General features: G+C 46.2%; 1 protein-coding gene across 7 annotated transcripts; it reads left to right on the top strand.

The window, feature by feature from the left end:
• Positions 1–4,931: 4,931 nt before the first annotated feature.
• On the top strand, positions 4,932–14,409 carry LOC148423347 (gap junction alpha-5 protein-like). 7 transcript variants are annotated; one of them, XM_088416132.1, is made up of 3 exons: positions 10,151–10,296; positions 11,491–11,778; positions 11,955–14,409. In XM_088416132.1, the coding sequence occupies exon 3, from the start codon at positions 11,973–11,975 to the stop codon at positions 13,071–13,073; it is 1,101 nt and encodes a 366-aa protein (XP_088272258.1). In that variant the 5' UTR covers positions 10,151–10,296; positions 11,491–11,778; positions 11,955–11,972; the 3' UTR covers positions 13,074–14,409. The 7 variants fall into 7 exon arrangements, with proteins under 7 accessions (XP_088272259.1, XP_088272258.1, XP_088272257.1 ...); XM_088416131.1 differs by having other exon boundaries at positions 11,491–11,833; XM_088416130.1 differs by having other exon boundaries at positions 11,491–11,882.
• The last annotated feature ends 53 nt before the right edge of the window (positions 14,410–14,462 follow it).

Below are 14,462 nucleotides of genomic sequence, written 5' to 3'. Positions count from 1 at the left end.
TTTGGAAACGCTGCCGAATGAGTTGAACTAAGACGTGATACGTAATACGTGAATACGTGTCACGGCACCGTCAGGTCTAGTCGAAAGACTTGAACCTAAAGGCAGAGTTCAAGCTATACATCTGTTCAGTTCAGCCGATGGGGGTAATAAATCATAATGATGGGGGGGGTTTTTCAGATACAGTATAGGGCCAATTTGTCTCAGCTTTACTCCATTTGTGTCCATTTTCCATTGAAAATGGCGTGAAACTAAGTATCTGGAAAACAACAAATAAAAGCTTCTTGTGACAATGAACCATATTTGCTCCCGTATGATCATTCTTTTTTTCCTTTTTTTTTTTTTACATGCCTTGTCCACCACGTTGGTTACAGAATGACTGGCGGCTGACTATTCCCTCCAAAAGTATTGGAACAGCAAAGACAATTATTTTGTTCAAAACACTTCTCCACTGCCCTACTTGTTTGAAAAACCAAAATAACCCCAGAAGCCTCACTATAAGTATATCCATTTTATATGTAGCAACCCCCAAAAATTTGGTATTTTGACAAATATTGGTACTTCAAAAAAAAAATAGATAGCTGATATTAGATTCTTTTAAAAACTGTTTTAATTTCAGGTATCTATTTTTTTTAAATGAACAAAACAAAATGAACATTATTTATTTATTTATTTTTAGAAAAAACTTCCAGCCACTCGTGATTGACTGAGAGCTTCCTCCGCAATGACAAAAGTAAAAAAAAAAAAAAAGTACTGCTCTCCTCTGCTAGCTGTCATTCTGTCAATCAACTCAAGGGGCACTCCTTCAAGATGCGGGCAATCCGACAAGACATGTGATTGGCTCCCGGCACGACGAGTGACCAATGAGGGCAGAAGTGGTTACCCACTGTCGCTCAGAAGTTGAAATCCACTCCTCATTTGTGCCCGCGTCTTGTAGTAAGGCCCCTCGAACCTACTTCACGGTTCTTCACTTATGGTGAGGGTTTTTGGTCCCCATTAAAAACGAGGGGTTACTATTCATACATCTATATAGAAAAACTGAATGAATGCTCGAGTATCCACATTTGTAGCCCACGCTCAACTCATCCTCCTCCCCGGCGCAGCACATTCCAGTCTTGGTACGAGTTGAGGGTTCTGCCAGTAAGAATAGCATTGATCCACAATGAGTGTTTGAAAGAAGGCACGGATTCCAGAGCAGGAATGAGGAGTCCAAAATACACATCCAACCAGCGAGCGCTTCTCACGTCCTTCCCTTGCAATCCTTCACCTGTTCACATGAAGCTTAGCTATTATCGGCAGGGAAGCTCCATCGACTGCCCCCCCACCCATTTTTTTTTTTTCGCTCCGCCTGGCCTGTCAGCACTGCCGTAATAATAACTCGGCTGTCGGTAATGATGACGTTCACTTAGAACAATACTGGCATGACGTGGGCATGTGCAGGCTAGCAACTATGCATGATCGGAAATAGTCCCCGGTCGATCAGAAATCGTGGAAACGCTTTCATATCCTGGATGGAGATGTCCGACCGCTGGAGATTGGGTCCCTCCTATTTAAAAGTTCTGAGTGACTGCAGTGGGTTGGGTATTTAGGGGTAGGCTTAGTTTAAGGGCGGTTAGAGATCAGATATGTTCTGTGACGTCCAGTTGCTGTGGTCGTTTTTTAAAAATGAATCACTTTTGCTATACAGGGTCCTGTATTTATTTTTCTGTCTGTTTGTGACTTGTTTGGTCCTTTAAGGTTGCTTTATTATGTCATATAGGACTGATGTCTGACTGAGAAGTCCAAGTTTTCACGTTAAGTCGGCTTCATAGATTCTTGGAATATAGCTTCCAAGTCTAGTTTCTGAGTCTAGCGTTTGCGTCTAGTTTCCGAGTCTAGATTTCGAGTCTAGTCCCTGAGTCTTTTTCCGACTCACTTTTCTGAGTCCGGTTTTCCAGGTTTAGTTTCTGCTGCTTGCCGTGGTTTTATTGGATTATTATGAACATCTACTTTTCCGCATGAGATGAAATTAGTAACGTCTGACAACGATTTACGGCTAGCGTTACATGTTTCTACTGCCATTATTTCCTATCTGGAAAAAAATGAAAATACCTGTTATTTATAGGCGTCTTTCAGGACACTCCAGTTCACTGTACACAGTGACACGCAGCAAAAAACGTCAGCAAATAAAATGCGCTCAATGGATTTGAGAGTGGCGACGGATTCGAGCGTATGCACGTAAGTGAAAGCTTAAACGGCTGCAGCAACGTTCCGGCCGGCGCCGTTGTTCGGCGGCGTCCCGCATACGCAAACTTGATTTCTCCACCCGTGAAACAACCTTGAGCCGAGCAGCCCATTTCGTGTTCCCGTAGCGGCGCTCTCTCGGGCTTTCCCCCAGGCGGCGCGTTTAGGAACACATGTCCGTCAAAGGCGGGCCCGCCTCGGACGCGTGTCAGGCGGAACGGCGGGCTGGGGGGCGAGTTGGGGGTGGAGGGGTTTACACTAATGCATCCTGGCATCGGGGACTTTTTTTCCCAGCCCATCAAACAATGGCTCTTGTTCAGATTTTGTGACGGTGACAGTTTGGGATGATTCCTTCCGGAGTCCGTATAATACCGTACTGATCTCAACCACTACGGGATGTACTACCGGAATGTGTATACAGTACTGGATTGCGAATCCAAAATTTGGTTTTAAGGAGTGATTTATGTTAATTTGTCAAAAACAGCAATGATGTCTGTTGGTCAATATGCTGTGTGCATTCGGCCAAAATGGTCAAAAACTACTCTGCAAAGTTGGAGGTTGTTTTTGTTTTTTTTTAATCCTACCACAAGTGCTGCGTTCCTTCATGTATCCTCCTGTTGTGTTGTTTGAAAGGAACAGCAATAATATCCCAGGCTCAATTAGACCCAGGATGTATTTTGTGTCAAATGGAATATGTATTATCCAAACCCAAGATTTGTTTTAACCTGCAGTTTGTTCATTTCTCAAGAACTGCAATGGCGCCTCTGGGTCAGTATGTAAACTTTTTCGGACGTATGTGCATTTGTCCATAAGTGTAAAAAACTATTTAATGACTGAACCCCACTCACAAAATAACAATTCGATACTCAATTTACACCTGTGTGTTGGGTTTATTCCTCTATAATAGTTATAACATCCTGGGTCAATTTGACCCTGTGTTACGTTGAACCATACGGCACTTTCAGGAACTATTTTTGCGTGTAATCCTGCAAACCAACAACTCTTGCGAGTCCCCCAAGGAACGGCAATAATATTCTTGGGACGTATTGACCCAGGCATGCTTATATCTGCTATACCTAAGACGAGCAAAGGTCTTGTTCCGTAAAACGACAACATTTACCATGAAATCCGCGTGACCCACGACTGGTCAGGTGAGTGAATGGGTCACAATCATTGGCAAATATCAACCACACCAAGCGAAAGCTCTCCAGCAGAGTACTATGTCTGTATCGGAAAATGACTTTGTCCGTCAGGGGGCGTTTTTGAAGAAAGGAGTGATTTGATGACACGGGATGGAGTCAAATTTCCAGGTCACAGCTCCGTCCGCACCAGATCTTATCTTAAAATCCCATTTCCATCGCTATTAATACATAAACTTTATCTCCTCTCATCAGTTACAAAGGGGACTTTTCACCACATGCTATCCAAGCAAACCAACACGCAAACATCCAAGCCCAGCAGAAAGAAGTCAAGAACCAGACTGCAGAATCATTAAGAAAAATGAAGACAGAACGTGAGGGAATATTCCACCTTCCGAGCAAAAGTCATCGTGCATAACACAGAAACATAAGCTCAAAAGCATTGGCGGGGTCACCGGGAACATATGGAGAAAAACATTCATTTATAAATCGCAAACTCCACAAACACAGGTCCTAACCCAGAATCTCTTCGACTCCTAAACGGATTCTTTTCATTTCGATTCTTTTGCACGGGAAAATCAGTTTCGCGATCCTCAAAAGTGTCTGTAAATGTTCATCTTTATGTAGAGACTCACAAATGCTCTACTGGTAATCTTCTAGAATGTCCTCCAGCTAAAACCTTTATTTCCACTCAATCAGTTCTTTGTCGCACAAACTATGTGACGCCTCCAAGGCCGGGGCGTCCTGTATTTTCGCTTCTCAGAACACCACACGAGAAAACCGTTTCCCAGCTTACCACGTATACAAAAAAGGCTCATTACAGTGGATAGAGTGCGACTGAAGAACGGAGGCTGGAGGTCCTGCGATATGGCGGTCAACATACAATAGCCGCCCGTCTAGAGCAGAGGTCAACGACCGCCGGGTCACAGTCCACAGGCGATTGGAATACATGGAAAATCCACTATGGAGTCCAAGTGTTCAACATGCCCGATGGCGTGGCTGCAGATTCTCCAGGCTGCTCGCGTTAGACAAAATGAGTAGTTCAAATATGGCACAATCTCCAAAGTAAATTCATGTTTGAAGGACACCTGCATATGGCCATATATACAGGTATATATATATATATATATATATATATATATATATATATATACATATATATGAAGTTGGCCTTGTTTTGAGTGATATAGTTTCAAGCCGGTCCGCGCCCCGACACTCCCAGCGCTTAAGCACGTCCACTAAGGAAGGCCACCGTGGTAGCGGAATGGCCATTAATGGCAGAAAACAATTGCACTTCCCCTCCTGCTGCCGGCCGGCCGGCAGGCAGGCAGAAGGCAGAAGGCAGAAGGCAGAAGGCAGAAGGGCTTCCCAGCAGAAAGCGGAGCACCGGGGACGCGAGGAAAAACGAGGCAAGCGGGGGGAGCGGGCCCGCTAAGGCTTGAGGAAGAGGAGGGGAGAAGCACGACAGAAAGGGTGGGCCTCAGGGTGGCCGAGCGGGTGCCGTGCCCCCCTCCCTCGCTTTTTCTCCTTATACCCCCCGCCAGCAAAAAGACTCCGGCGACCGGAGAAGAAGAAGAAGGGAAGCGGCCGGCCTCGAGGAGCAGTGGGAAGCCTCCTGCGGATCCAGCTTGGGAGACGACGGCGGGTAAGAGCGACGGGTTACCGGGATGCGACGGGGGCAAAATAGGGTTACTGCCACGAGCCGTCGTGTTAGCGGGGCGATTTGACAAAAGGGCACTTGTTTCGTCCCGCAATTTGCTCAAGAAACTTTGGAGGCGGACTTATTTCAAATAGGGTTTGTGCTGTTAGGGTTGCGAGTGGGATTTGCTTTTTGAAACGTATGAGTCGGTTAACGCGATTGGCCGACTCGGTCTTCGGCATTAACGTATGCATTTTATATTGGGTTTCTTGCGTGCATGTGAACCCAGCTTAAGCAACTACCAGCCTGCTTGCTTTGGAGAAACTTGTCCAGTAGCAAGCTTTTTAAAAAAAATAAAATAAAATACAGTGGGGCGGCAGGGTGGCATTTTGTCCCTGTATGCGTGCGTTTATTATTTTGAGTCAGGTTTTTTGAAAATAAATCAAAAACAGAAAATCTATCTAATCCATTCTCTGAAAAATCAATATTTCCTCGAGGTGTCAGGTTGGCCATGACCGCCACCCCTGGTCAATACGTAGCGCCCCTGTTATTCATAATATTTTTGATATTGCATTGGCTGTTTGAGGAAAAAAAATTGGACTTTGACACCTTCCCATAGTATTTTGATTTTCTATTTATTTTTTTTCAGGCCTGCAGTTAAAAATGATTTTAATCATCCATTAATCGGACATTAATTTCGTCCAATTAAAAAAAATGACAATATATCAAACCGATCTAAGTAAACTAAGATTAACGATATCCCTTTTTGGAAGGGCGAGAGCTTGATCATCATTCGAGATAAAGGCGCACTGTTAAATGTTGCTCGGTGCAATTCCGATCAAATTCGCCTTTTTAAAGGGACAACGTGTAAGATTTAGAGCGTTTTCGATCACGGACATCAGGAGGTGCCACAAGTACCACCATTGTCTGTAGCTATAACAAACATGGCCGCCTCGGGGGAAGTGCCACCCCCAATGTGATATTATTTAAGAACTAGACCTTGGATTACATTTAAAACAAAGTGTTGGTTGTTAAGAACACATTTATTTGCAAGTTTCTTTTCATTTATAATCATTTCATTTATTCCTTTTTAATGAAAAACGGTCAAAAATCTTAAACATTGTCCCTTTAAAGGGTGAACTTCAGTTTGGTCTGAAAAAAAAGGGCCAAAATGTTGACATTTGTTGAACCCAAAACTTACATGTACAGTCAGTGGCCAGTATGTATTGGGGTAAAAGAGGCTTGAATGACTTTTTTTTTTATGAAGCTCAAAACAATCATTTATCAAAACCGATCGATGAGTTGACGATTAATCGTTGCAGCTACTTCAATCAAAGACAGCGGCAGTGCGTCACCCCCCCCCCCCTTTTTTTATCTGACCGAGCAATGACCGATGATCGAAAAATCATACATCGGTTATTATTTTTCTTGACAAGCGATGCGTATTTGGATTATTCCTTCACGCCACCAAATAAGGCCCATCCACAGCGACGGCTCCGAGCCCTACGCGACTATCCAATATTTCATCAGGAGATCTTTGCGGCGCGCGTAGAGCCGATGACGAGCCGGGCGGCCATGTAAGGAAGCGGGACTGATATACGGACGGCGCCGGCCGCGCCGACAGCTGACCGGGCGCAGGCGGCCCGGAGCTCGTCCGAGTGACGGACGGCGCCGCCGGGCGGCGCGAGTTAAACACGCCGGTTCTGGCTTGGCACTAGGTGGATGAAATATGCCGACCACCCCTGAGGACGGGCCGCTAAACAGCTGCGGAGCAGGCGCGCCCGCCGCAAAGGTTAATAATAGGCGGCGTGCAAACGTAAACAAAGATACCGCCGCCGAGCTCCCAATTTGCTTCGCTCGCATCAACGAATCCATTTTTCTCAATGAAATGACTTGACGCTATTTGTTATTGTTCAAGGCCCCTCGAAAATTTGATTGTATAGCTTTTTTTTTTTTTTTTTTTTTAGTATTAGGAATCAATGCAGCGTTTCTCAAGTAGTGGGGCGGGCCAGGGGGGCGCAGATGACCCCAGGAAAAAAGATGAGATTTTGTCATGTGAAGTGGAATTGTGATCAAATAAAGATTGCCATCTTTTTTTCAGGCACTTTAATGCACTTTTTTTTCTGGGCTGAGACCAGAAGTGTCAAACTCGTTTTAGCTTGCGGGTCTTAAGGAGGAAAATCTATTCCCAAGTGGGCTGAACCAATAAAATCATGGGATATACTGTACTCCTATCACTTTAAAACGACGACTTCGGATTGATTTATTTTTTATTACTGTCCAAAATAGTAAAAGAGTAAAACAGTAACATTACTAATAGTCGTACAAATACGACTACTAAATAATTTCTCGGGTCCGATTATTACCTTTAAATACACCTTGTCCCCCTTTACTAAACTGAAAATGACATCACCAGTATTGTCCGATAACAACTTAGCTCTTTCCTGCATTTGGTCATGTGAAGTTTGTCAGCTCCGAATTGTGGGCCAGATTTGGCCGCGCGCCTTACGTTGGACACCGCTCACATATTCATTATCTACAACAAACAACCTCGGCTGAGCGCGCCGCATCTCGAATTCTCAACGCGAATGATTAGTTTCGATTCCTCTGATCTCAAACGTAAACGCTCCCTTCCGGACGTCTGATTTATTCCGTTTCGATCTTCTATCTAGCAGCGGTAACGAGCAGCTGCTATCTTCGTATTTTACAAGCGGATTAACGCGACATCGAGGACGGACCTCTCATTTCATGCAAAACTGTGGAAAGTTCCCGAAATAAACTTAACCAAAAGTAACCTCCGCGACTTTCACGGTGCGCTGCGCTGCGCACGACGCCTTAGATAAATGTGAAATCTCGCCGAGCGCGTAAGATTTGTTGCCATCTAAGGCGGTGGCCGCTGCCATCCACTTGGACTTTGCACCGTGTGGCCTCATGGCTCCCTCTAGAGAATGTCAAATAACCCAGGAAATAAATCAGCCTTTCTCACCCATCGTGCAGTCATAACACAATTGTCCACGAGGCGCGTCGCGGTGTAAATACTTGGGTTAAGTCACTTAGTTTTCTTTAAACATCTTGTACAAGGGGTTCGGAAAACGTACGGGCGAAACCTCCGCTAAGGTCTGAATGTTTATAGGGTGAATCTGTGCCTCCCGATCGTCTATGATGGCCGGGAGAAGGCTGGAACAGGTTTGAAAAAAAAAAAAGTGTTATTATACTGTATATTGCGACCAGGATTTGACTTGGGATTTTTTGTTTTTGTTGAAGGTATTGTTTTAAACAAACACGCGTAGTAAATTCGTCAATATCACACGAAACGATATCAGATTTATGATCATGTTTCTGTCTTATAGGTTAGGTTTACGCTAAAATCCATGAATCGTAAATTGAAATGAAACAAGTCCGGCATAAACATACAATAAGTCAGTAAATCACACAACAACAACAATGCAAACAGAGGTTTGTATCACTTTATATACAGTATATACTGTATATTTACTGTATATGTGTGTGTGTGCGCGTGCGCGCGCGCGTCATTTCCCTGTAAGGTGGCAAAGAGTGCGACAAGCAAGTGGAAAAAGCGTGTGGTCCCGTCATCTCCTTTGTTTGTGCCACTTGAAGGCGGTATTACTCACGCCCGTGTATCAGTGCCCATCGTCCATTATGTTTCCATTAGCCTGCCAACGCACTTTGTAAATAGACGTGACAGCCGTGATGCTGCACAGGCTCGATGCCGCAATCAATCTGCGCTTATTAATGGCGTGACGAGGTTTTTTTTTTTTTTTTTTCAAATCTGGAGGAATGATGAGATTTTTTTAACTAGTGATGGAGTTAATAATTGATTATTTGGTTTGGTTATTTGTTATTGTGTGGAAGGCAAAAATGAATTGCAGTGATGAGCAGCAACCAACAGAGGCGCTGTTGTTCCCATGTTCTCACTCGTAACATTTTTTGTAACAGCTTCTTATTATATCTCAACAACACAGCATTTTTTTCTAGTACTGTACTCCAATATAATTATGGGAAATTCTCCATTTATGGTCTGAAGACAGGAATTTTACTGTTAAAAATGCAAGTTTTTGTGTAAAAATAACTATATCCTTTCTAAAATTGTATTTTTTCTTTCATTGAATAAAATTGACTGAATAAATATTGTTGATAACTATTTTTTGCTAAATTACTTGCAGCTTAATCATCATTCCAGAATTATTTTTTCTCCCTTCTAAAATGACATTATTCCATGAAGTCAAATTCCCTCTAATGCGATACCTTAATTCTTTGAACTACATTTTCTCGTGCGCCGTTTTTCCTTTCAACGGCAACTGCAGCATAAGTGCCAAAAGCCTTTTTTTCTGGGGATGTCCGTAATTAAGATGAGAAGGTTTGTTCCATCCGTGACTCCATTTGATCACGCGTATTGTCGGAAAAGCCCGGCGCTCGTTTGATAAGAACATAGTGGACCTCCTGCTATTGTGCCATGCGGACTCTCGCTCCCTTCCTCCGACTCGGGACTTCTTTGTGATTGGCTTCCGCTAAAGATCATCAGCTTTATGCCAGCCGCCATTGTGACTCTCAAGCATTGTGGAGACCAATTGCGAGAAAAAAACAAGTAAAGAGCACGTCTTCCTAAATGACTCGATTATCGTAACGTCGGGACATTTTCTTTAAGTCGTGATGCAATTTTTCCAATCGCATGCAGCCCATCTCAGGCTAAAGACAGTCCTCGGAATTTAGCATCTGTGGAATACGAATCAAGCGGCGAAACCCACCCATTTGGAATCCATTTCAGCAAAACGGCCCCCCCCAGAGACCGATCCCATTTGTTTCCAGCAAAACAGACCATTACTTTTTCCTTGCGTTACAACTTTGTACTCACCTCCATACCACTTTTCATAAGTACCCTACATAACTGCATTTTAACTTTATGACTCATACCTCTTTCCAGTACTGTGTTTTATTCTCATAAAATCGCAACTGGTGAAAATCCCAACGTTATCTCACGTCGCTACTTTTCTTCCTTTCCGCCTGTCCCCCCAACTTCTTTATCTTCTCGTGTGACGTCGCAACGGGAAGCCCGCCACTTCTGGCCATATATAAGCCTGACGAAGAGAGGTGGGAGGGAGGGAGGGAGGGAGGGAGGGAGCGCCGACACACGCTCACGGTCATTCAGACCTTCTCTCTCTCGCGCGCGTCAAGCAGCGGCGGGCGGCGCGATCATCTGACCGCATCAAAGCCTTCTAGGGCGGCGAACGCAGCCGAGTATTAGAAATGGAAAGCGGGGGCTCGCAAAGAGAAGGAACGGTAAGCCAAAACGTTTCATCCGTTTGCTTCCATTCCAATGCTTCGGTGATGTCAAACTTTCCTTACGCGTCAGCGCGGGTCAAAGGTCAGCGACGTCTCAACCCTCAACCCGTATTTTGTCCGATCCTTTGCGCTTTACTCCAAAGGAATTTTACATCACAGGGCGAGCGTTGACGCTAGGGAGCTGAAATTTCACCCAGATGGCGACAACGTGCCAAAATTCCGCATGGAACGGACACTTAGTTGGCCGCCAGAATCACGCGGGAGAAAACGAGCAAAAAACGGTCCAAATGTTGCACAGGGGTTAATGACGGGGTCATTCGTAAAGCTGCCTTATAGGGTCATTGCCGGCTCGCGGGCGTCGCCTTTGGGTCCGGCCCGATGCTCGCAAACGCCCAAGTGGAAAAAGCGCGCGGGAGCGGTGATTTTTGGGGACGGAAGAGGAGATAGAACGCCAGCCGCGGGCCACATCCGCATCCGCGTGCCGTTCAAAGGACAAACCCGTGGACGTTCGACCTGCCCGCCGGCGGCCTTTTCCCCACTCGTGTCGGTCACTCGTGCGCATGCTGGAGCAAGACGTGGCATCATTGTAGATGTATGGCAAAATATTTGTTCTTCAAACAAGCACTTTGTTTACGTTAGCGCCGTTGGAGAACATCCTCTCCCACTAGGAGACGTGATGGCAAAAAGGGTTTTCATGCCACTGTGTCCAGTCCGCAAGACATTTGCAGGCAGAGTGGCTACTTTTATGGAGATGGACAACACACACACACACACACACGCACACACACACGTCAAAAAACGTTCTTAAAGCACCGTGCTCATTGAAATGTATTATGAAGTATGTTATATTTGACATATTTTTTTTAATTGAGGTTGAATTTGACGTAGTTGAAAAGAAAATGATCTTTGGAACAGTAAGAACTGCTTTTGCATATAAATGTGAGGCCTTTTCACAGTCTGGCTTATTTTTCTGAAAATGAAAATTGAGATATAAATATATTCTAACTCTACACTACCGTTAAAGTGATATATAATGCAGGTAACTTTTTTTTTGCTCGGTAAGTGGCGTAACCTCAAGCTTGGTCGTCTGACGTTAAACGGAAGGATTCCTTTTTGGAAATACTCACCTCTTCATTTTTCAACGCACTTCACATTGAGATCACAGACCGACGAGCAAACGTTCTGCTTTAGGATTATCCGGTGAAGAGCAGCGTTCGCGGCTCCGCAAAACACGTCGCGTCGTCCAGGTCCTGAAGACACAAAGCAGTACCGGACCATCAGTTTTACCAACCCCATGTTTGGTTGTTCGTAAGCTGTTCCATTGATCAAATTCTGCCTTACATATATGCACCGCACCCACCAAATTTTAACTTTTGTCTTTCGCTGGCTTTCTCACCTCACGGACGAGACCGCGGCTGCGCTCTTGGGATGACTTTTGTAGGCGAGGATTCTCATCCCCATCGCCTTTTCTCCATTTGGGTACAAGGACCTCCGTCTCGTCTCGATGGCATCCTGAAGATTTGGGAACCGCTTCGTTAGGTTTTCCAGATAGGCGGATGCGAAATCCGCAAACATTTATAGAAGTAGAGTACGTCATCGCGTACGAGTTAGCAGATACGGCCCGCCATCTCACCAACTTCCATCTTCCCTCTCAGGCGCGCCCGTGAGCCACGATGGGCGACTGGAGCCTCTTGGGAAACGTCCTGGAGGAGGTCCAGGAGCACTCCACCTCGGTGGGCAAGGTGTGGCTCACCGTGCTGTTCGTCTTCCGCATCCTGGTGCTGGGCACGGCGGCCGAGTCGTCGTGGGGCGACGAGCAGAGCGACTTCCTGTGTGACACCCAGCAGCCCGGCTGCACCAACGTGTGTTATGACCGCGCCTTCCCCATCGCGCACATCCGCTACTGGGTGCTGCAGATCGTCTTTGTGTCCACGCCGTCCCTCATCTACATGGGCCACGCCGTGCACGCGGTGAGAGGCGAGGAGAAGCGCAGGCGGCGGGAGCGGGAGGAAAGGGAGGCCGGGCCCGAGGGGGGCCAGGCCGAGATGGAGGCCGAGAAAGAATACCTGCGGCGGAGGGAGGGCGGGACTGAGGCCGGGGCGGAGGGGCGGAGCCGGCTCCGCCTCAGGGGCCCGCTCCTCCACACGTACGTCCTCAGCATCCTCATCCGCACCGCCATGGAGGTCATCTTCATCGCCGTGCAGTACATGATCTACGGGGTGTTCCTCAAGGCGCTGTACAAGTGCTCGGCGTCGCCTTGCCCCAATCCGGTCAACTGCTACATGTCGCGCCCCACCGAGAAGAACATCTTCATCGTTTTCATGCTGGCGGTGGCCGCCGTGTCCCTGGCGCTGTCCGTGCTCGAGCTCTACTACCTGGGCTGGAAGAGCCTGAGGGCGTGCGTCCGACGGAAGGAGGCGCGCCGCGCCCTGCCCGCCGCGCCGCCGCCCGACGGCCCGGCGGCCCCGCCTCCCGACTTCGGCCGCCGCCTCGACGCCGTGACCTCCGCCGCGCCCGTCCCCTTCAGCAACAGCGTGGCGTTGCGGCAGAACTCGGCAAACATGGCGGCCGAGCGCCACCACGGCAGGGACCGCCTGGAGGACGAGCGCAACTTTCTGCGGAGGTACCAGGGGGCGGCGCCGCCGTCCCAGGGGCTGCCCAATAACTGCCACCGCGCGCCCGCGCCGCACTCGGTGTACGCCGAGGACGCGCGTTGCCTGAGCAAGATGAGCGGGAGCGGCGAGCGAGGAAGACAAGACGACCTGGCCATTTAAACAAAAGACAGGCTGACCGAACAAACGTCTGACACCTTTTGAAAGCGAGCGCCGCGGTGGAGAGTTGCTTCGTACGTGCAAGGGTGGCTGTCGTGGAAATGAGCGCCGCCGTGCCAGAAGTACAATAACGACTTCAAGACATTTACAGAAACTGAATATCTTCTTGCTTATTTCATTTTGCACATGATGGGTCAGGCACTCTGAAGACTCAACTTCTGTGTTTTTATACTGGTAAAGCGATTGAAAAGTGCATTGTATGTCATATGTTTCTTTCAAGTCCCTGTAAAGTGAATGATTCTAACATATTACATTCTGTCTGAGATACGAGCACGAGATGCGAGCGCGAGCGAGGATTGTGAACGATATAGGCTTAAGTGTGGCGATATAGTATGACTCTTTTTCACCTCGTTGGTTTTCCTTATTTGGGGAAATTTATAATATAGTTGCCGTGAGTTATCGCGGCACGATTTCTGACTGTGAAAAGTTGAGTGCATTCATAATTCCCACGTGTTAGCTAAATAACCGTGCCTTCATCCTGCATCTTCTTTTCCGAGTCTGCACGCGCAGCAAGCACGAGAAATGTGGAAGTAAGGAGGTGTTTTCTTTTTTCTTTTTTTTTTTTTTTTAAGCGACAGCCTATGCGCGAATAGGGCTTTATGCTGTTATGGCTGCCAAAATGCCTCGTGGTCGTGGTGTAGAAAAAGCATTGCAACGTGACAGCGGGTTTGAGCGGATAAGACTTTGCGACTTAAACATGTACTTATGTGGAGGCACAGACAAAGAAGCATCATTATTCTATGTTCCAGAAGCACACATAATGTCTGGGTGTCACTTTTCAAACATTTGAGGGTTTTTAACAATACGACAAATTTACGATGTATATATTTTTTCACTTTACGGGGACTTTAATTTTAACTGTTTGTCCTGTTCAATAGCTGTGAAGTTACCATGAAGGTAATATGCCTTAATGAGTGTTATGTGTTACTTACAAAAGGTTCACGTGACGAGACATTTGAGAGCCGCCAAGTGGACGCCTGTCATGACATTATACATATGGCCACAAGGTGGCAATGCTGCACTTAAGTGTTTCTCGAGTTTTTTTTTTTTTTTTTTAAAGTGTGTGTTGGGAGAATTTCGTCTCTATGCAACTTTTTATTCGCTGTCCACGAATGAATTATGCAAAATACTTGGACTAATTATTCATTTATTCGCTTTGTAACGTTGGGTTTTAGTGTATGGCAATGGCAATAATCAAATAACCTATCATATTCGTTTGCATACTATATGGATGTACAGTACTGTACTTTCTTCAATAAATGGTCATGTTTGGCTCGAATTGCAATATTTCCAATAAATGATAGAGAACGTCCACAACGAATTTCCTTGAAA

The sequence above is a fragment of the Hippichthys cyanospilos genome, chromosome 5, assembly GCF_059441005.1.
Source record: "Hippichthys cyanospilos isolate Australia breed blue-spotted pipefish chromosome 5, RoL_Hcya_1.0, whole genome shotgun sequence".
NCBI lineage: Eukaryota > Metazoa > Chordata > Actinopteri > Syngnathiformes > Syngnathidae > Hippichthys > Hippichthys cyanospilos.
This window is presented reverse-complemented; position numbering and strand designations above follow the sequence as displayed.

Excerpts from the sequence above, each read along its gene's own strand:
- LOC148423347 (XM_088416133.1), top strand. The coding sequence starts at position 11,973 with ATGGGCGACTGGAGCCTCTTGGGAAACGTCCTGGAGGAGGTCCAGGAG.